This window comes from Gopherus evgoodei, chromosome 5 (genome assembly GCF_007399415.2).
Source record: "Gopherus evgoodei ecotype Sinaloan lineage chromosome 5, rGopEvg1_v1.p, whole genome shotgun sequence".
NCBI classification, from domain to species: domain Eukaryota; kingdom Metazoa; phylum Chordata; order Testudines; family Testudinidae; genus Gopherus; species Gopherus evgoodei.
The window spans coordinates 69,773,534-69,795,127 of NC_044326.1; the positions used below are offsets into that span (position 1 = coordinate 69,773,534).

Below are 21,594 nucleotides of genomic sequence, written 5' to 3' on the forward strand. Positions count from 1 at the left end.
CACAGCAGCACCACATTGGCAGCTCATAGTCATCCTACGATCACCCAGTATACCCAGGTCTTCCCCTCCTCCTGTCACTTCCAACTGATACATTCCCAGTTTATAGGAAGAAATTCTTGTTATTAATCCCTAAATGCATGATCTTGCACTTTGCACTATTAAATTTCTATTACACCAGTTTACAAGATCATCCAGATCTTCTCATATGATATTCTAATCCTTCTCTATATTGGCAATACCTCCCAACTTTCTGTCATCCACAATTTTTATTAGCACCCTCCCACTTTTTGTGCCAAGGTCATTAATAAAAATGTTAAATAAAATTAGTTCCTCAGAGATAGGTTTTGGAACCACATTGGTAACCTCCCTCCAACCTGACAGTTAACCTGTCAGTATTATCCACTGTAGTCTCCCCTTTAACCAGTTCGTTATCCATCTTTCAATTCTCTTATTAATCCCCATCTTCTCCAATTTAATGGATAGAATTCCAAATGGGAAATTAAAAGATGCCTCACTGAAATCCAGGTAGATTAGATCTACTGCATTTTCTTTGTCTAAAAAATCAGTTATCTTCTCAAAGAAGGAGATCAGGTTGGTCTGGCATGATCTGCCTTTTGTAAAACCATGTTGTATTTTATCCCAATTACTGTTCACCTCTGTGTCTTCAACTACTTTCTCTTTCAAAATTTGTCCAAAATCTTGAATACAACTGAGGTCAAACTAACACACCTGTCATTTCCCAGATCACTTTCCCCCTCCCCATCTTAAAAATATGAATTATATTAGCAATTCTCCAGGCATGGGGTATGATCTTTGAGTTTACAGCTTCATTAAAAATCCTTGCTATTGGGCTTGCAATTTTGTGTACAAATTCATTTAAGAATCTTGGATGGAGATTATCTGGGGCCCGCCAATTTAGTCCCATTAAATTGTTTGGAGTTTGATTTCCACCCCAGATGTGGTAATTTCTACCTCCATATCCTTGTTATCATTAGCCACTGTGCTACTATCCCTAAGCTCTTCATTAGCTTTATTAAAAACTGAGGCAAAGTGTTTAGGAGTTGGGCCATACCTATATTTAGGGACTAACAACAAGAACTATTGTTTAAGCTGGGGAAGCATCAGTTAGAAGTAACAGAGGAGGAGAAGGACCTCGGAGTATTGGTTGATCACAGGATGACTATGAGCTGCCAATGTGATATGGCTGTGAAAAAAGCTAATGCAGTCTTGGGATGCATCAGGCGAGGTATTTCCAGTAGAGATAAGGAGGTATTAGTACAATTATACAAGGCACTGGTGAGACCTCATCTGGAATACTGTATGCAGTTCTGGTCTCCCATGTTTAAGAAGGATAAATTCAAACTGCAACAGGTTCTGAGAAGGGCTACTAGGATGATCTGAGGAATGGAAAACCTGTTATATGAAAGGAGACTCAAAGAGCTTGGCTTGTTTAGCCTAACTGGAAGAAGGCTGGGAGGAGATATGATTGCTCTCTATACATATATGAGGAATAAATACCAGGAAGGGAGAGGAATTATTTAAATTCAGTACCAGTGTGCACACAAGAACAAACGGATATAAACTGGCTATCAGGAAGTTTAGACTTGAAATTAGATGAAAGTTTCTAACCATCAGAGGAGTGAAGTTCTGGAACAGCCTTCCAAGGGGAGTAGTGGGGGCAAAAGACATATCTGTCTTCAAGACTAAGCTTGATAAGTTTGTGGAGGGGATGGTATAATCAGATAGCCTAATTTTGGCAATTAATTCATCTTTGACTACTAGCTTGTGATGAGATGTTAGATGGGGTGAGATCTGAGTTACTACAGAGAATTCTTTCCTGGGTGTCTGGCTGGTGAGTCTTGCCCACATGCTCAGGATTTAGCTGATCACCATATATGGGATCGGGAAGGAATTTTCCTCCAGGGCAGATTGGCAGAAGCCCTGGAGGGGTTTCACCTTCCTCTGCAGTGTGGGGCACAGGTCACTTGCTGGAAGATTCTCTGCACCTAGAAGTCTTTAAATCATGATTTGAAGACTTCAGTGGCTCAGACACGGATTTGATACAGGAGTGGGTGGGTGAGATTCTGTGGCCTGCATTGTGCAGAAGATCAGACTAGATGATCATAATGGTCCATCTTGACCTTAAAGTCTATGAGACTCTATGGGATTATCTTTTATCTCCACCCCATCCTCAGTGCTTAGCAGTCCCACTTCTTCTTTCTTTGTTTCTTTCTTACTTATATGGCTAAAAATCTTTTCCTCTTAGTTTTAATTCCCTTTGCAAGGTCCAACTCTGCTTGGCTTTTGGTAGTTCTCACTTTATCCCTACACTTTCTGACCCACACAGGGTTAGCCAGGTCCAGGCCCCAGCCCCTTTGTCCTTGTAATGAGCCCCATCCTTGCAGGTCTGTTTACTTTGTAACAAGTGGGGAAAAGCAAAAATGCAAACAGAGATCAAGCTCTTCCTGTGGTCAACAAAAAGGTCAGTAGCTCTGGGAAGCAACTTTACTGGAGTCCTTAACACCCAAGGTAATCACCCCAGTCTCTCCCTATTGGGCTTGGTCCTGGGATTCATTGGACTCCTCTGAGTTTTTTAGGGGAGTCTCTCTGGCATGGAGGTTCCTCCTCTGGCTGGTGAAAGAATCACTCCTTTCTCAGGGTTTCCCCCTTGCTAACTACAGCTTCCTCCTTACCATGCATGATTGGCAGGGCCAGAGAGGTGGGGCTATCTTAGCACACAGAGCATCCCTAGCCCCTACTCCTCGGTGCAGGGTTTCATACACCCCTTTCCAACCCCCAACTTACATGCTTTCTCAGACACACATGTGCACAGTATTGGGACTTCCTTGACTACTAATATTATTTCCTGGTCAGTTATAGAATTTGTTTGGAAAGAGAATCCTTCTAGCAGCTGATTTTCTTTTTTGAGGGGGTGGGGACAGGGGGAGCAGGATTCCATCATTTTTCCTTCCATTTTTATTTCTTTGTGTTCTTGTTTAACATTGGCTGTAGGACTTTTTTTTGCACTTAAACAAAGCCACTTCACACATCAGCAGTAATTGTCTGAAATGTCACCCAATGCCATGTCAGTCGTAGCTTGATCATAACCCATTGCCATTTCTGCCTTTATTAGAATCTCTTCTATTTGCACTCTTCCTTTCACTCGTGGCTCTTTTGCTTATAAGAGGTTCTGTTCTCTAGCCCCCTAGCCCTCTCTGCTCAGTTCAGACAATATTGTCAAACCTGCAGTTGCAAGGGGCCACACCACACCAGGGCTATTGTGATATTTATTGCTTATGCTCCAATATCACATGTTCTGAGCTGGGTGGTGGTAATATTTTGGGCCCTCCTGGATAATTAGCGTGTCTCCCCCTTTGTCACACCTCTGTCTGGAGTATAATGCAGTGTCACCCTCCTCATGATTACGAGGAAAAATTTAATAAGTGATTGTCCCAAGCCCACAGACACACACACCAGTTATGGTGGCATTATCCATTCTACTGCTCTTTGCCCTTCCCCTGCCCTTAGCTGCCAGCTAGAATGGAAAAGGAATGTGGGGAAGTTGGAAGAGGATGCTAAATCTCACTCTCTACAGCCCAAGAACTCTATTGAAATGACTTTGCAGAAAGCCCAGATTTGCTTGAACTTTCACTTTCTTTTTATGACTCCCCATGGCATATCAGACACACTATACTACCCCTGACTGTGTTTACAACCACCTCTTGTTCAGACATCACTTAGCCTGAGGCCTGCTAAATCTGACTAGTCTATTGAGAAGTGCTGTCACTCACACACTATTCCACTAATTGTAAGCATTACAAGTCACAGCCTTAATGGAGATATTTCTTTTTATGAGTCCTTAAGTAATTTTCAAGCATGTTTCATCCAGACTGCTGCCCTGTACTCAGTAGCTGTTATCTAGACAGCACCATAGAAATGCAGGGCCCCTTACAGACAAGTATTAAGAAAGGTCCCTGCCTCAAGGATCTAATTCAGATACAACATGCAAAAGGGATGACAATGAACAGAGCTGTGAGATATTGTATCTCATGTCTCCCCAATAATGTTATATATAAAAATTGTTACCATAAAGGTTGTGAGGGTTTTTTTGTTGTTGTTGTTCTGGTTTGTTTTAATAAGTGAGATACCTAGGTCAAGATTCGAAAATGGAGGCAAAAGAAGGGAGTTGAGAGGAAAAAGGAAAATGAGGCTATATGGCATATAAAATCTGAATGGGTCTTCTAGCCAAAGAGGACTGTTTGAGGAAAAAGAATGGGATTGCTGATTGGAGAAGGAGACCAGGGGACTGTTAAGGGGTACTGAGTTATCAGAGCAAAGATAACAAGCATAGTTGTGTAGTCCTTCAAGACAAGGATGCAAAAGTTTAGAGCCAGTGCAGACATTCAAGTAGGTGGATGGAAGAGTGAAACTGCTAAGTGAGATGACTTTATCTGCCGCATTTTGAATAGACTGGAGGGAGAGATGTGGGGTGAAATCTTGACCCCACTGAAGTCAATGTCAAGATTCCCATTTACTTCAGTAGGACAGGATTTCATCAGTGGATCAGAGAGGCCAGAGAAGGGAAGGTTGAAAAAGTTTAAACAACACAAGGCATGTGCCAGGGTTTTATGGTAGGATTGGGCTAGAGAAATTAGCACTACTAGAGAATTCTCTTTAGGAGTTACAGATGGAGATTATGAGTGAAGCGAAAGATTGAGCTGGTAGCTATAAAACTCCTTGAGATTATTTTCTCTAGTTTTAAAATAGGATTTTTGCATAGAACAGTTGAGTCCCATCACCATAGTCTTACTTAAATCTGGACACTTGTGTTACTTCACAGAAATAGGAATTACGCTCCATGAAATTTACTACAAAATCTACAGACAAGACTAATGGCTTTATAACAAAGCTACCTTAAGGAAAAATAAACGATACACTTTACCGGTCATTTAATTTGTCCAGAAGTGGAGTATGTAAGAAATTTTAACTCAGCTTCATCAATTGGAAATTGATTTCTATATGCTAGATAATGCTGTTTCAGTACAAAGATAATACAGGATGGTACATGAATGTGATAATAAGTATGGGATTTGGTATAAAAGTAGGGGTAAAAATGAGTCAGAAAAAATAATTGGTACAACTGATTGGAAATCAACATCTTCTGGAATGACTGCACACCTTTTAAATATTAATATAAATGCATCCATCCAAAATCCAGAATGATTAAAATGCATTCATTCAAATAAGCACAGAGATCCATGGTGAAATATAATTTCTGCTGTCAATCAATAATATTGCCTTCAAATACTAATATTTAGTAGAAACAAAGGGAATTACAAAAGGAGAACACCACAAGGTCAGGAACAGTGACAAATTCTGGCATAGGAGCATTAATACTTTTTTGTTTTGTTTTGTTTTGGTGGCAACAGTGATAGTCTACTTCCATGGGTGAATACATTTCCTGCTCACTTTTAATCAAGTCAGTGAGTGCTGAGCACTTTGGAAAAAAAACAAAAGCCATTTATTCAGGTTCCTAAAGTCCAAAAGTAACCTAATTAGAAGCCCAAAGTTTTGAAAACCTTGGTAACTAGATTTTCAAGTTAGAACATTTTGGAAGGGGGATGAGGCATACACAACTTGTCAGCAACTCTAATTATTACCCTGAGGACCCCCTGACCCCCCAGATTTCCCTTTTAGGTTATGTTTTAGAAATAAAATTAAACTTAAAACTGAGCCATGGGATTGCAAGTTTGATGGCACAGGAGAGCACAATGTCCTTCTACAGATGGCAGTATCTCCAAATAGCAACTCAGAAGGCAAAGGTTGGAAAATGACCTGTTGCTCATTATGACCATTATGGTTAGTGTGTTTCATTATGATAGTAACTTTCAAAATAAGCACAATTCTAGAGCAGCTTACTGAATTCTACAAGCTGAGAAAATTTTGGAAATTCAATTTCTTTCTCCAAACAGACATTCCTATGGTGATGGGGAAATTTATGTACACTGAAAGAGCAATCAAAACAGTTGTAACTCCACTAGAAGACAAGTCTAGTTGAACTGCTTATATAAATGTTTTATTTAGAGTGTGTGTTAGCGATGAAAATAGCTTTCCTATTTTTCATGAAACTTTTTTTTTTTTGGGTTACAACTAGGAAAGTTTACATGCATTGAAGTTCGATTCCACCTTGAAAGACAAATGGGTTATTATCTCATTCAAATGTACATACCGAGTCTCCTGATTGTCATTCTCTCCTGGGTGTCGTTTTGGATCAATATGGATGCAGCACCAGCCAGAGTGGCTTTAGGTATAACAACTGTGCTGACCATGACAACACAAAGCTCAGGTTCACGAGCATCACTTCCAAAGGTAGGCTAAAAACTACTTTGCTTGTACTATACCAGAATCATTGTGTTAGTACAAATGATGATTCTGTATGGCTGTCAGAGGCCTTCAAAAACCTTTACAACATGTGCTCTTCCTATTAACAGACAAATTTGTTCATTAAGGATGAACAGAAGGGAGATAAACCACTTTGATCTGGGTTTTTTTTTAATTTTTCATTCAACAGAACACATCCTACTTCTTTACCAACTGATCTGTTGGGCCAAATTCTCAACTGGCTTAACTCCAGTGACTTCAATGGTACAGATTTTGAACCTTGAAGAAACTGTATTCTTCACTGCTCCACTAGTGTTGCCCAGATTTTTATATGCTGGTCTGTGATGAGTTTGTTCCTTTCTCGATTGTGATACAAGCCAATGTATTTAGCAAATATTGAGAATATTGCAGCTTTACAGTCTGCCTTGAGTAGAAGGGCAGCATGTAGCTATATTCTCCCACCAAGAGACAAATCAAAAATTATGACTTACAGAGTAACAATCTCTTTCCAGCTCCCCACCCTGGTTCTGGGGGCACAACAAGTTATTTCTCTTTTAATTGAAGAGTTTACTATATGCATCTGGTCAGCTATTCTCATGGATCGAGGGCTCATCCTTAGAACACCCCTTCACCATCCTCTTACAGTGAGGAGTATTGGACAAGTATCACCTCCACAGCCACACTCTGACTGCCTGGCTGAGTAAAAGTGACAGTCTAGCCCAAAGTGTTTTACAAAGGTGTTTGTCAGCAGCATGGGTGAAATCCCCAGACAAATTTATGTTGTCCATTTTTAAATTGCCTAAGTGTCATTAAAAGTTTTCTTTTACAGGAAAGACTAATCACCCTAAACTCCCACAGAAATCAATGGGAATAATTTGATATGTTTGTTGTTACCCCTCTTGTTTTTGTATAAATATTTTCCTGGCTGTTGGAGCCAGACTTTTTGTCCTCTGATCAAAATAAATATGCCTTTGGTTGCATAGAAAGCTTAGTATCCCACAGTGTAGGATCCTGCTGCATTAATTTTGATGGAATATATGAGCCCAAAGAGCCAAAAGTGTGACCATGACCCTATACTGTCCAATACTGAACAGTTTTCACCAAAGGTTTGGGGTTTGATATAGAGATCTCAGCCAGTTAATTACCATGGCAAACACTAATAAAAGATTTAAAAGATTTTTAATAAAGATAAAAAAGAAAGAAAAACAGCAAAAGCATTTAAAATGTAAACTATATAAGGAATATTTGTTCCGTTTCACTGTAGAGGATCTATAAACAGAAAATAAACCATGTCTGACAGTCTTTTAGACTGTTTTAAGCTCAAAAGCTTGCCTCTTTCATCAACAGAAATTCATCCAACAAAAGATATTATTTCACCTGCCTTGTCTCTCGTATCTCCTGGAACCAGCATGGTTCCAACTAAACTGCAAATAGTCTTTTAGATGGTATTATAGGTGGTAATAACTGTTTGTTTTTTGGGGCGGAGGAAAAGTGGAGACGGGCAGGAGGAGTTGTTGTTAAAGTCCAATCCTGTCTCCTAGAAGATATAAGATAAATACACAAGAGGGGAGAGAAAAAACACACAGTAACAATAGAAAATGCAGCTTCTACCTTTGGTGTTGACTCACTCTTGCAACTTCTCCTTTGGAGAAACGCAGGCATGGCACACAATCTTATTAGCCACTCTGATACCTGGCGAACTTGTACCAGCATCAGGCTATTTGGGGCATTGCTTTTAACCATTTCTTTGGTCACGGGCTCAGAGTGGTGTTGCAAAATGTGCAGCCTCAGCAAGCTAAGCCAGACTCTTATTAAACAGATGGCAAAGAGACAATAGGAAAGACAAAAAAATAAGGTAGGGAAGGAAAAGACACAGAAGTTTGGGGGAAGTATGACAAAGTTTCACATCGCAAATGGTGTTTGCCATCTCCACTAGCTCTGGCTAAATCCCAGTGTTATCTGGATCCATCTCTTTGACCCAGTCTGGTTAGGATATCTCTCAGGATCAAGACAGTGAAGGACCAATGCTGTTACAGTGAATCCCAGGGTTTCAGGAAATGGAGCGAGGTAGCAGCCATCATGGTGAAGCTCACTCCTTCCTATTCTTCCATCTTTCAGTCAGGTAGCATCCACCTTCAATTTCCCCCAAAAATCTTCTCTTAAGGATCCCAAAGGGGAATGATCAGTAGAATAGCCCACCCTCATTGTTTCATCTACCAGTAGGCCTAATTTCCCACACACCAATTTGGGTTTATTGGTTTCCAAACCCACTTTCTCTTGTTTACATGAACTTAACACTGTCTTTGGGTTATATTAGTAGATCTTTTTGTTTGGACTAGGTCAGTCTGTCTCCCTTTTGCACCTTGCTCCATCTATATTTATTGTTGTGAGTTATTGTAACCCTTTATAAACTCTTACTTTCCCACAGTTATGCTCACAAATGGGGTAGGCCTAGAGTTACCACTTTTGACATGCAAAGAAACCGGCACCCACCCACCCCAAAAAGGGAAGCCTGCCACAACCCCAACCCTCAATCACAAGGCAACTCCAAAATCCCTGCCCCCAACACACATATAGATAAGATTGAGAACAGCATTTTTCTACTTAAACTTCAGAAGTGGGATCACTGCAGCATTGTCAGCTGTACACAAACACTAGATATCCCAATCCATTGTGATAATGCAAATCTTTAGACCCATTTAAAAAAAAGTCAGCAGATTAAATTAGTTTTCTGGCAAATCCATTAAAATAAACAAACCAGCCAAGACAGTCAAATACCTGCCAGGTTGTAACCCTAGGTAGGCCAACTAGGCCCCAATTATTATAACAGCCCTATAATAACAGATACTTAAGAGGTAGAAAACTAAAAGATTCAACAACTAGGAAAACAACTACACTACATACACATGAAAAAAAGAGAACAAATTATTATATCTGGGAAAACTGCATACATTTAAAAATCACATATTTGGGGTCTGCTTCTGGTTAGATTAAACATCAAACCCCTAACTGGCTTCAGTCAGAGTAGGAGCAGGCCCTGGATTAGAGCCACATTGCATCTGTGACTGTGCTCCACAGAAGAGGAGCAGCACATGAGGGAACAGGGCCAACATGCACTTCCTCAGTGCTAGCAAGAGTTACTGCAGCTGAGGGGCTCTTTGAATAGACCCAACGTCAGCAGAGTTCTGCTTTATTACAACCTCTTCTTTCTCCAACACAGCCCCTAAACTGCATTAGGTTTATTCTACTGGGGAGTTCCCCTATCCCAGAGAAGTTTCTTGCTGGTCAGTTTTAGCTACATGCCACCCTTTTTGTGCTGTTTGAGCAGATGTCTGCAGAAGATGGACCATACCCATCCAGAAATTTAAAAATTTTTGGATCTTTCTGCTTTTCCCTTTACATTATCAGGGTTTTGATTAAATGCAGTGTACAGCAGATCATGAAGAAATGTTCATGAAGTACTAATCATTTGTGCAAAGATTTGCTCATAAAGAGGCAAGAAATATATTTTTCCATGAAATTAAATTGTAGGGAATAAAGACTGAACCTTTCATCCTCTGTTATATAAGCAGCTTTAATGCTAGTGCTTCCTTGGTAAAAATAGTGTGGTGGTCTGGGGACACTAATTTATTTCCCCCTGGTATTATGAGATACTGAAATACACATCTGTGTTTCTAATATTTTCAGTCTCTTTCTCCATAGGTTTCATATGTCAAAGCTATCGACATTTGGATGGCAGTATGCCTGCTCTTTGTATTTTCTGCACTTCTGGAGTATGCAGCTGTAAATTTTGTGTCAAGACAGCATAAAGAGCTTCTGAGATTCCGCCGGAAGAGGAGGAAGAACAAGGTAAAAAAACAAACAAACTAGCAATACTCACATCTTTGAGAGAGAGAGAGAGACGGATTTGCGCTAAGAATGGCTTTGGTTGGTAAGGATGGCACTGCTTAAAGTGGCTGTAGAAATAAAATGGTAACATAAGGTGAAATTCACTCTGGGCAGTGGGTCAGCACAAGGACCACATAAAAATTCTACTTAAATCCTCAAAAGGGGGATTAAGGAAGATTTAAATTGTGGATGAGTCATGTGCAGGCCCCACTGTCCAGGGATGAATTTTACCCTGTGAAAGCACCATTAGAGTACTCCACGATTGTGGATGTTGCTGGCACACACAATTGCATGGAAATTTATTAAGTATAGCTTCTTAATTTGGCCCTAAGGACTTCTATTGAGCTCTAATGATGTATCTGATCTAAATGCAGTTTTTGATAAAAGTTCACTTTTTATGAGTTTTTCTGCTGGTAGAAAGTACATTTTCTGTTAAACGCAGCTAAGTCTGTTTTTCTTTAAAATAGTACTTGAGTACCAGATTGTGCCACCTTTACTCCTGGGGAGGTCACATCCTCAGCTGGTATAAATTGTCATACAACTATCACTTAACTTCAACAGAGCTATGATCTGCTGAGGTTCTGTGCCCTCTGTTGAATCTATTGGGACTACTTGTGAAGTATGTTACTATTCATCACAAGTAGGGTTGGTCCAAAGGTCAAATCCTACAAGTCCTCTCTTAACAAAGAGTAAATGTTGAGCAACAGCTTCCAGAATTTGGGCCACAGTACTCAACTATGTGAGTTAGACTTCCACTACTCATTGCTGATTTTTTAATAGGGGAAAAATGGTGGAGACATTACTTTTCCCCTCAGCCTTTCATCAAGAACCTGATCCATCTTCTATTCAAGTCAGTGAGAATCTTTCTTTGGCTTTTACACAAGTTGGATGAGGCCAGTATGTAGAATATTGCTGTGTATCAGATTTCAAATTGTATTAAAGGAGAGCATGTCAATTAACTCAAAAGTCTTTCAATTCCTGGAGACCTGGGCTCAAATTATTATTTAGGTCACAAGCATAAAGTGATTTATCAGCTTATTCCCCTTATATTGCTAACATATTATAAATCTATTACACAATACAGCATGCCTGGAGATTCCTGTCTGCAAGAACTAGCCCTACAATGGTAAGGTCTGTAGGGAAGGATTGGTGTTTACATAAAAAAAGCTTGCAATAGCTTGTTCCAAGCCCATGCCCTTTGTCCAGCGTTTTCAGAAATTCCACTCACATAAAGGCCAGTTCCTATATTTTATGTAACTATTGTCCAGGGGCAACTTTGGCCTGGTTCCATGGGTTCAATTGTATCTACAGCTATCATGAAACCAAAGGAGCCAAATCTGAGTGGTGCTGCAAACCATGCAGCAGGTCACACCACCACTCACTTAAATGTGGCCCGGTCAAACTCTCTGTCATGATGGAGGGGCAGCCAGGCCAAATACGAGTGGCTCTGCAACCCTGTATGCCAGGTCACAATGCCTGGAGGGAGAGCTGGCCCAGCCCTGCAGGAAGGGAGCCACCACTTTGGGGTTGGTGTAGGGTGGACCATGCTTATTCTCAAGTATCTCCCACCCCTCCCTCTGCACTAGGACAGGATTCAGGTTGCAGGTGTCAGGGTGAAAAGTGCTGCTGTAGGTGGCTAATGACCCCTTTGACTACAACTCAAATTCATGTCCAAGAAGATGCCTCCATAGAATCTTCTGCCCAATACTGGGTTTGCGCCTGTGCCCACTGAGGCTCAGGCCCATCAAGGGCTTTCAGAATCTAGCTCTGACTGAACATGAGGAAGAAAGTGGGGTTGCGGGGAGTAGGGAGTATTGTATGTTGTGCTGACTAACAGAAAGTGCACTTCCCTCAGCCATATAGGAGGAAAGGCACTTTTGTGGCAGGTTATTTTTGAAATAATGGCAGCTCTCTGAAAGCAGCTTCCAAGTTTGAAGTCTTAGCAGTGGGCCTGAGAGAGAGAGAACTGGGAAGAGTGCAGGTCAGGTAAAAATTAAGGCATCATAGAGTATTAATAGTTATATTGCATGATCCATTATGTGATGATTTTTTGGTCCATTTCTCTTGCTTCTCTCAGGTAGAAGCTTTTGCAATATTGTAAATGCGAAGTTTACTTTGGGTCTCAGGCATGCTAATTTCACTTAATTGATTTCAAATAAAAACACACCACACCATAATAACTCTAGCTCAGGAACCAATCCATGCAACAAACCTCGATGCCAACTCTGCCCACATATCTACACCAGCGACACCATCACAGGACCTAACCAGATCAGCCACACCATCACTGGTTCATTCACCTGCACATCCACCAATGTAATATACGCCATCATATGCCAGCAATGCCCCTCTGCTATGTACATCGGCCAAACTGGACAGTCTCTACGGAAAAGGATAAATGGACACAAATCAGACATTAGGAATGGCAATATACAAAAACCTGTAGGAGAGCACTTCAACCTCCCTGGCCACACTATAGCAGACCTTAAGGTGGCCATCCTGCAGCAAAAAAACTTCAGGACCAGATTTCAAAGAGAAACTGCTGAGCTTCAGTTCATCTGCAAATTTGACACCATCAGCTCAGGATTGAACAAAGACTGTGAATGGCTTGCCAATTACAGAACCAGTTTCTCCTCTCTTGGTTTTCACACCTCAGCTGCTAGAACAGGGCCTCATCCCCCCTGATTGAACTGACCTCGTTATCTCTAGCTTGCTTGCTAGCACACATATATATACCTGCCCCTGGATATTTCCATTACATGCATCTGAGGAAGAGGGTATTCACCCACGAAAGCTCATGCTCCAAAACGTCTGTTAGTCTATAAGGTGCCACAGGATTCTTTGCTGCTTTTACAGATCCAGACTAACACGGCTACCCTCTGATACTTGACACCATGCAAGGCACTGCATTTAGCCGTATGGAATGGAAATCCATCAACCTCATGAAGAAACTTGCACAAATACAGACAGATATCATCTTCCTTTCCAAATGCAAACGGATGGACATCACACCAAATGGACTAAAGGTAAAAAATCCACTGCTATCTACATACTACACAGACCACAGTGAGAGATTATGTCATACTCTATCAAAAAAACTGAGGAACCACCTGATCAGCATCCTATACAGCAAACAGGAAAACATCAAAAAAGAGCTCTCCAACCTGGAGACTCTCATTAATAACCAAACTTCTACACAAACGGACTTCACTAGAATAAGACAGGAGATCTACATTACTCACTTCACCTCTCTTCAAAGGAAAAAGGACTGTAAGCTGTCTAAACTCCTACCTGCCACATGGGGCCACAACAGTGGTACCCCTAACCCACCCAGCAATATCGTCAATCTATCCAACTACACACTCAGCCCAGAAGAAAAGTCTGTCCTATCTCGGGGACTCTCTTTCTGCCCTGCCACCCCCACCAACATGATACAGTTCTGTGGCAATCTGGAAGCCTACTTTCGCCGTCTCCGACTCAAAGAATACTTCCAGGACAACACTGAACAGTGCACTGATACACGGGTGCCCTCCCACCAACAGCACAAGAAAAAGAACTCCACATGGACTCCTCCTGAGGGTCGAAATGACAGCCTGGACCTATACATTGAATGCTTCCGCCGGCGTGCACAGGCAGAAATCGTGGAACAACAACATCGCTTGCCTCACAACCTAAGTCGTGCAGAACGCAATGCCATCCACAGCCTCAGAAACCACCCTGACATTATCATCAAAGAGGCTGATAAAGGAGGTGCCGTTGTCATCATGAACAGGTCTGACTATCAAAAGGAGGCAGCCAGACAACTCTCCAATACCAAATTCTACAGGCCACTTCCCTCAGATCCCACTGAGGAATACACTAAGAAACTACAGCATCTACTCAGGACACTCCCTACACTAACACCAGAAGAAATCAACATACCCCTAGAGCCCCGACCAGGGTTATTCTATCTACTACCCAAGATCCACAAACCCGGCAATCCTGGACGCCCCATCATCTCGGGCATTGGCACTCTCACTGAAGGACTGTCTGGATATATGGACTCTCTACTCAGACCCTATGCCACCAGCACTCCCAGCTATCTCCGTGACACCACTGATTTCCTGAGGAAACTACAATGCATTGGTGACCTCCCAGAAAACACCATCCTAGCCACCATGGATGTAGAGGCTCTCTACACAAACATCTCACACACAGACGGAATACAAGCTGTCAGGAACACTATCCCCGATTATGCCACAGCACAACTGGCTGCTGAGCTCTGTGCCTTTATACTTACACACAACTATTTCAAATTTGATGACAATATATATCTCCAGATCAGTGGCACTGCTATGGGCACCCGCATGGCCCCACAATATGCCAATATCTTCATGGCCGACCTGGAACAACGCTTCCTCAGCTCTCGTCCACTCACACCTCTTCTCTACCTACGCTACATTGATGACATCTTCATCATCTGGACCCATGGGAAGGAGACTCTGGAAAAATTCCACCATGATTTCAACAGCTTCCACCCCACCATCAACCTCAGCCTGGACCAATCTACACGGGAGGTCCACTTTCTTGACATCACGGTGCAAATAAGTGATGGTCACATTAACACCACCCTATATCGAAAACCCACCGACCACTATGCCTACCTTCATGCCTCCAGCTTCCATCCCGGGCACATCACACGATCCATTGTCTACAGCCAAGCACTGAGGTACAACCGCATCTGCTCTGACCCCTCAGACAGAGACCAACACCTACAAAATCTCCACCAAGCATTCTCAAAACTACAATACCCACACGAGGAAATAAGGAAACAGATCAACAGAGCCAGACGTGTACCCAGAAGCCTCCTACTGCAAAACAAACCCAAGAGAGAAACCAACAGGACTCCACTGGCCATCACATACAGCCCCCAGCTAAAACCCCTCCAACGCATCATCAAGGATCTACAACCCATCCTGGACAATGATCCCATACTTTCACAGGCCTTGGGTGGCAGGCCAATCCTTGCCCACAGACAACCTGCCAACCTGAAACATATTCTCACCAGTAACTGCACACCACACCATAATAACTCTAGCTCAGGAACCAATCCATGCAACAAACCTCGATGCCAACTCTGCCCACATATCTACACCAGCGACACCATCACAGGACCTAACCAGATCAGCCACACCATCACTGGTTCATTCACCTGCACATCCACCAATGTAATATACGCCATCATATGCCAGCAATGCCCCTCTGCTATGTACATCGGCCAAACTGGACAGTCTCTACGGAAAAGGATAAATGGACACAAATCAGACATTAGGAATGACAATATACAAAAACCTGTAGGAGAGCACTTCAACCTCCCTGGCCACACTATAGCAGACCTTAAGGTGGCCATCCTGCAGCAAAAAAACTTCAGGACCAGATTTCAAAGAGAAACTGCTGAGCTTCAGTTCATCTGCAAATTTGACATCATCAGCTCAGGATTGAACAAAGACTGTGAATGGCTTGCCAATTACAGAACCAGTTTCTCCTCTCTTGGTTTTCACACCTCAACTGCTAGAACAGGGCCTCATCCCCCCTGATTGAACTGACCTCGTTATCTCTAGCTTGCTTGCTAGCACACATATATATACCTGCCCCTGGATATTTCCATTACATGCGTCTGAGGAACTGGGTATTCACCCACGAAAGCTCATGCTCCAAAACGTCTGTTAGTCTATAAGGTGCCACAGGATTCTTTGCTGCAAATAAAAACAATGAGGAGTCCTTGTGGCACCTTTGAGACTAACAAATTTGGACATAAGCTTTCATGGGCTAGAACCCATTTCAGCGGGGTTCAACAGATGCATGGAGTAAAAAAATACAGTAAGTAGAATATATATTTCAGCACATGAAAAGATAGTTGCCTCACCAAATGGGGGGTCAGTGCAAACAAGCAAATTCAATTAAGGTGGAAATGGCCTATTCTTAACAGTTGACAAGAAGGGGTGAATACCAAGGGAGGGAAAATTACTTGTGTAGTACTAACGGAGGCCAATGCAATCAAGGTGGCCTATTTCCAACAGTTGACAAGAAGGTGTGAGTATGAGCAGAGGGAAAATTAGATTTTGTAGTGACCCATCTGCTTCCAGTCTTTATTCAGGCCTAATTTGATGGTGTCCAGTTTGCAAATTAATTCCAGTTCTGCAGTTTCTCAGTGGAGCCTGTTTTTGAAGTTTTTTAGTTGAAGAATTGCCACTTTTAAGTCTGTTATTGAGTGTCCAGGAAGATTGAAGTGTTCTGCTGATTTTTGAATGTTATGATTCCTGATGTCTGATTTGTGTCCATTTATTCTTTTGTGTAGAGACTGTCTGGTTTGGCCAATGTACATGGCAGAGGGGCATTGCTGGCACATGACGGCATCTCAGATTGGTAGATGTGCAGGTGAACAAGCCCCTGATGGTGTGGCTGATGTGGTTAGGTTCTGCGATGGTGTCCCTTGAATAGATAGGTGGATAGAGTTGGCAATGGGATTAGTTGCAGGGATTGGTTCCTGGGTTACTGTTTTTGTTGTGTGGTGTGTAGTTGCTGGTGAGTATTTGCTTCAGGTTGGGGGGCTGTCTGTAAGCAAGGGCTGGCCTCACTCTCACAGACCTTGGGAGACAGACCAGTCCTCACTTACAGACTGCCCCCCACCCTGAAGCAAATACTCACCAGCATCTACGCACTACACAACAAAAACTGATACAGACTAGCACGGCTACTACTCTGAAACCTGATTTCAAATAGTTTCTTTTCACCACGTGATCAAAGTCAGAGTGAAAAACAGATTGAGTATTCTAAGCACAAGGGCATAGGCTGGTAGAGTAATATATTTCCTTCCTCCTCTAGAATCAAAATAACTTCATTTACATCTCCCATTTTTTAAGACTTCAGCTTCCCCCAGTACACCTCTTTAGCAGTTAATCCAATTCAAAGGCCTCGGGGATGGACTCACAAGGTGCTATACATTCTTGCCTGATCCAGACGACCACTTAAACATGTGCTAAACTTAAAGTACAAGCATAGTCTCATTGATATCTGTGCTTTGGTGGATCAGGCCAGAATATTCAGTGCCTTACTGGTACAAGCCCTTGAAACTCCAATACCTCCGGGGCCTAGTTCCGATTTCACACTGCTCCTACCCCAGTCTACCTCCTTGAAATTACTTCTGCTACACACTGGTATCAGTGAGCTCAAATTGGACTCCAAGGCTGCAATATCGGACCACATTCCAGAAGATACTGACTTAAATGTCAGTTTTGCCTGAGTAAGAGTTGTGTGCACATATACCAAGGCAGTATGGGGCAAAGTGTGTAGAGACAACAATATGAACAAACATTTAAGATTTTAAAATATGTAGCATTGAATGAGACAAACCTATTGCAGCAATTTACATAAAGTGACAATATTCACTTTAATTGCATTCATACTAGAGCAATTACAGAGAAAAATCAATGCCACAGTAAAAAATTCAAGTATTTTGTCATTTTAATTTTTGTTATTTCTTTAAAATATTCCTACATTTTATTCATTAATTTCTATAGCTACCCTATGCCTGGATTTCCTCGTTCTATGAATTGAACTGAAAAGTGCTAATGATAGTATTTCATACATACTTTAATTGTTACACTTTAAAAGGTGAATGATTGAAAAAAGCAAAACAACCATTTTTGCTAAATATTAATCTGATAGCTCTAGTTTTTTTTGGGGGGGGGGTTAAGAATAACTTGCAGTGTGCATTTTCTCCTTTTGTTATGTTTTTGGGTTTACATTTTTGCCTTTTAAAGAATGTTTTTCATTTCAGTGGTGTTAAAAAACAAAAAAACAAAAACACAAACACACTACTTATCCCCTCTGCTTACTGCATTTTGCATCCTCAGAATTTGTTTGCGTCTTTTCTATTGAAGTCAATTTTTTCTATATGGAAAGGCAGGCAGCTCTATTTGCAATTGACATTTATGCTTTTTGTGGCTCGTGAGCAGAGGATGCTATTGGCTAATGCTGATATCCATCTCCAGGAAAGTGGATTCCAAACCCACCTCTGGATTTAATTCTAGCTTGCAGGTCTGGAGACAACTCTGCCAGTATCCCTTTTCTTACAGCCTTATTTAACACTTTCTTATTGGGCAACTATAAAAAGGACTGGATACATTTACTCAAAGGACATTGCTCCTTGAGAAAACATTTGATAGATCACTCACACTGCTAACAAAAATAATTGAAGTCTTCTGGATTAAAACAGAGTTAAACAGTCTTTCGAACAAACATGATTGTTTCAGTACATTTTCTAAATATAGTATTTAGTAAATTAGTAAATTAACAAATACACTTTAACGCTATGTTATGCTGTCACTTTCCCACTGAGCTACTGTAGCCAGTGGATTATAAAGTTTAGTGTACATTTTGACTCATTTGGCAAAGGTTAACAATCACGGATTCCCAGGGATTAAATTTTATTTGACTTCATTCTTTAACATGCATCATATAAAGAAAATAACTTTCAGTGACCTTTATTTAACCAGGAAATCAACAGGAGATTGAAGAGAAATTAAATACCAGGATAGGTGTTCAAACAACCGGACTTTAAATTCCCTCTTATGATTTAGAGCTGCCATTCTGTTCTCTATTATACCTAGGAAGATTATAGAAGCAGGGAGTTTAGGGATGAAAAAGCCTTTTAGACAATTCTATTCACCTACAATCTTGGGAAACTGACAGGTTTACAGGGATGGAACTTTACCAGTTCCATAGGATACAGAATCCCCTCCTAACAAAATGACTTTCCATTTGTGGAATCAGTGTTGTCTAGCCCCTGCTTGGGTTTTTCTGTACAGGCAAAGCATGTGGCCCAAAGCTTTGGCTGTTTTAATTTTTAATACTGCAAATCTATAATTTACTCTGAACTGTCTGCAACATTTTTCAAGATGAAACAATTTTCACATCTAGATTTTGGCAAAACACAGAATCTAGACATTGTGATTCATACTGTGGTAGTTAGAACTGGTTGAAAATTCAAAATTCATTTTTAATTAAAAAAATTGACTATTTTCACAAAAATATTTACCATTTATCATCAACTAGCTCTAGTGATAGCTCCCAGTCATGACTAGCCCCCTTGTGCTAGATGGATGGAAACATATGAAAATGAAGTCCTTTCTTTGAAGGCCTTACAGTCTAATTTGAGACGAATTGAAACAAGTGAGTTTGATAAACAAAAGGAGGAAGGAGGTAGGGAGATAACTGTAATGGAGATAGTGATTACAGTGGTGTGATCTTAACTTTGGTTCCAAATTATTTAAAGTGGATTTTGTTTTTGAAGACTCAATCCAACTCTCATGGGAAAGTACAGAAAAAGACTACTGTTGACTTTTACTTATACATTTGTATTATTTATAGCCTAATCTTATTTCCATTCAAGTCATCTAAACCAACATGTCATGTATTCTAGTCACTGTTGCCTTCCTGATAGATATCATAGCAGAAGTAGGTTGCAAGGATGGATTTGAAGGAGTGGATAATGGCCTTATGAATAGATTCCTGGAGAACATTCCATGCATAAAAGAGAAGCATGAAGAAAAGTGCAGAGATGTTTGTGATAGAAACAGACAAATGACTATTTGAGTCTATCATCACTGATGCAGTGGAGAGAATGGAAATGAGATTTAACCTTCAACTCTATTCCTGGCTGAAATTGTTTTAAAAATATTTTTTAATGAACAAAAAAAACATTGGCCACCTTTGGACCAAGTATGACATGAATTAAAAACACAACTGAGACAATCCCCGAAACTGGAGATAAACATTAAGTTCCAAACCTGAGAACTGCTACTATAGTCCTTATATAGTCAGTGATTGTTTGCCCGAAACAGATGTGCAGGATCTGGCCTGCAACAAATCATTTTCAATATACTTTAATTTATTTGATCTGAACTTTAAGAATTAAAAACCACTTACTTTATAAACTTTTGTTTTTAAAGCACTGAATGAGCAGAAAGAGACAATAGAAGAGACAGAGATAGAAAACACATACATAATTGGTCCATATTGAGTTTATTTTTCTTGTTATTTCAAAAGAAACAAGCACAGAGGAATATTGTACATATACTGAAAAATACAGTTTCAATTTTTAAACTAAATTCTAATACAATATACTTACCTCTAAGGAATAGTCAACTTTTTTTATTCTGTTTTCATAGACCTAAAGATCATGGTATCTTTAATAATGAAAATAGATGCACAGACTAGATTAATTATACCTTTTAATGATAAATCACATGTATTTGTTTGTTTTCCTTTGTTTTGCTTTTTCCTTTTTGGTCTTCCCTCCATTTTGATGAAAGTATTTTGGGGGAGTGCTTGATGGAAATGAAATCAATGAATCATTGCGACGTAGCAATGGCTTGAGAAGTGCAGAACATATAGACGGGACTTTGGCTCAAATCTACAGTACAAATTTAAGGGTAAACTATGTAGAAGATGTCCCATTTGTCATAATGTGATACACAATCATTAACAAAGGCCCTTTCTTTTGTCTGAAATGATGTTTTCCCCCCATGTGGACTCATTATTACCTGTATGTGATGACGTGAAGTGTTATTAAAAAGGTACCTGTTTTGTTAATTCTGTAGTCGATACTGACCTGTGTACATCTGGAATTAAAACAGGGAATTAAAATTTGACTTTCTGCTATTCCAAGGAAGGCTTAAAAATTAACATCAGAGCTAAGAGAAATAACTTGGTTGGATACATATTTTAAAAAACCTATTCAGCTTTCAACTATAAATGCTTTCTGCAAAAAAGTGTGGAGAGTAAAACATTAAAATGTTCAAAATAACTCAAAGGTTATAAATACATCCTAAAACTATTAGTATTATTTACAGCCAAAAATTATAGCAAAGATATTTCAGCAAACGTGTGTTATTCCTCAGGAAGATTAAATTATTTCAAGCATATATCAAACAGAAAACATCTTGAGCTCAAGATAATTTAAATATTTTGATCATTTTATGCCTAGGTATTTAATATAGTGATACTGATATACAAATAAACCAACCTAGCTCACTGCCTTCAAGCCTCTAAGGATTCTGGTTGTGTTTCAAAAATCTTCACCTATATTTAGGAGCACTCGTTAATTATTATAATAGTTAAAGAGCTGGTAAAATATTTATACTAATAAAAATATATGTAACTAGACTTTGAACAATTTTTAATGATTAATTTGTTAAGTAGTATGCATGAAAACCTCTTGTTTATATTAAAACGTCAGCAAAGGCTTCTATAAATAAGTATTAATTCATTTTTTCCTTTTTA

The 21,594-nt window shown here is 40.3% G+C and overlaps 1 protein-coding gene across 1 annotated transcript in view; it reads left to right on the forward strand.

Moving 5' to 3' along the window:
- The window catches only part of GLRA3 (glycine receptor alpha 3), a 154,192-nt gene that overhangs the window by 121,571 nt on the left and 11,027 nt on the right, over window positions 1-21,594 (forward strand). The window contains exons 7-8 of the mRNA XM_030564998.1: window positions 6,155-6,369; window positions 10,084-10,230. Coding sequence (XP_030420858.1) covers window positions 6,155-6,369; window positions 10,084-10,230 — 362 coding nt within the window. The remainder of the gene's footprint in view (window positions 1-6,154; window positions 6,370-10,083; window positions 10,231-21,594) is intronic.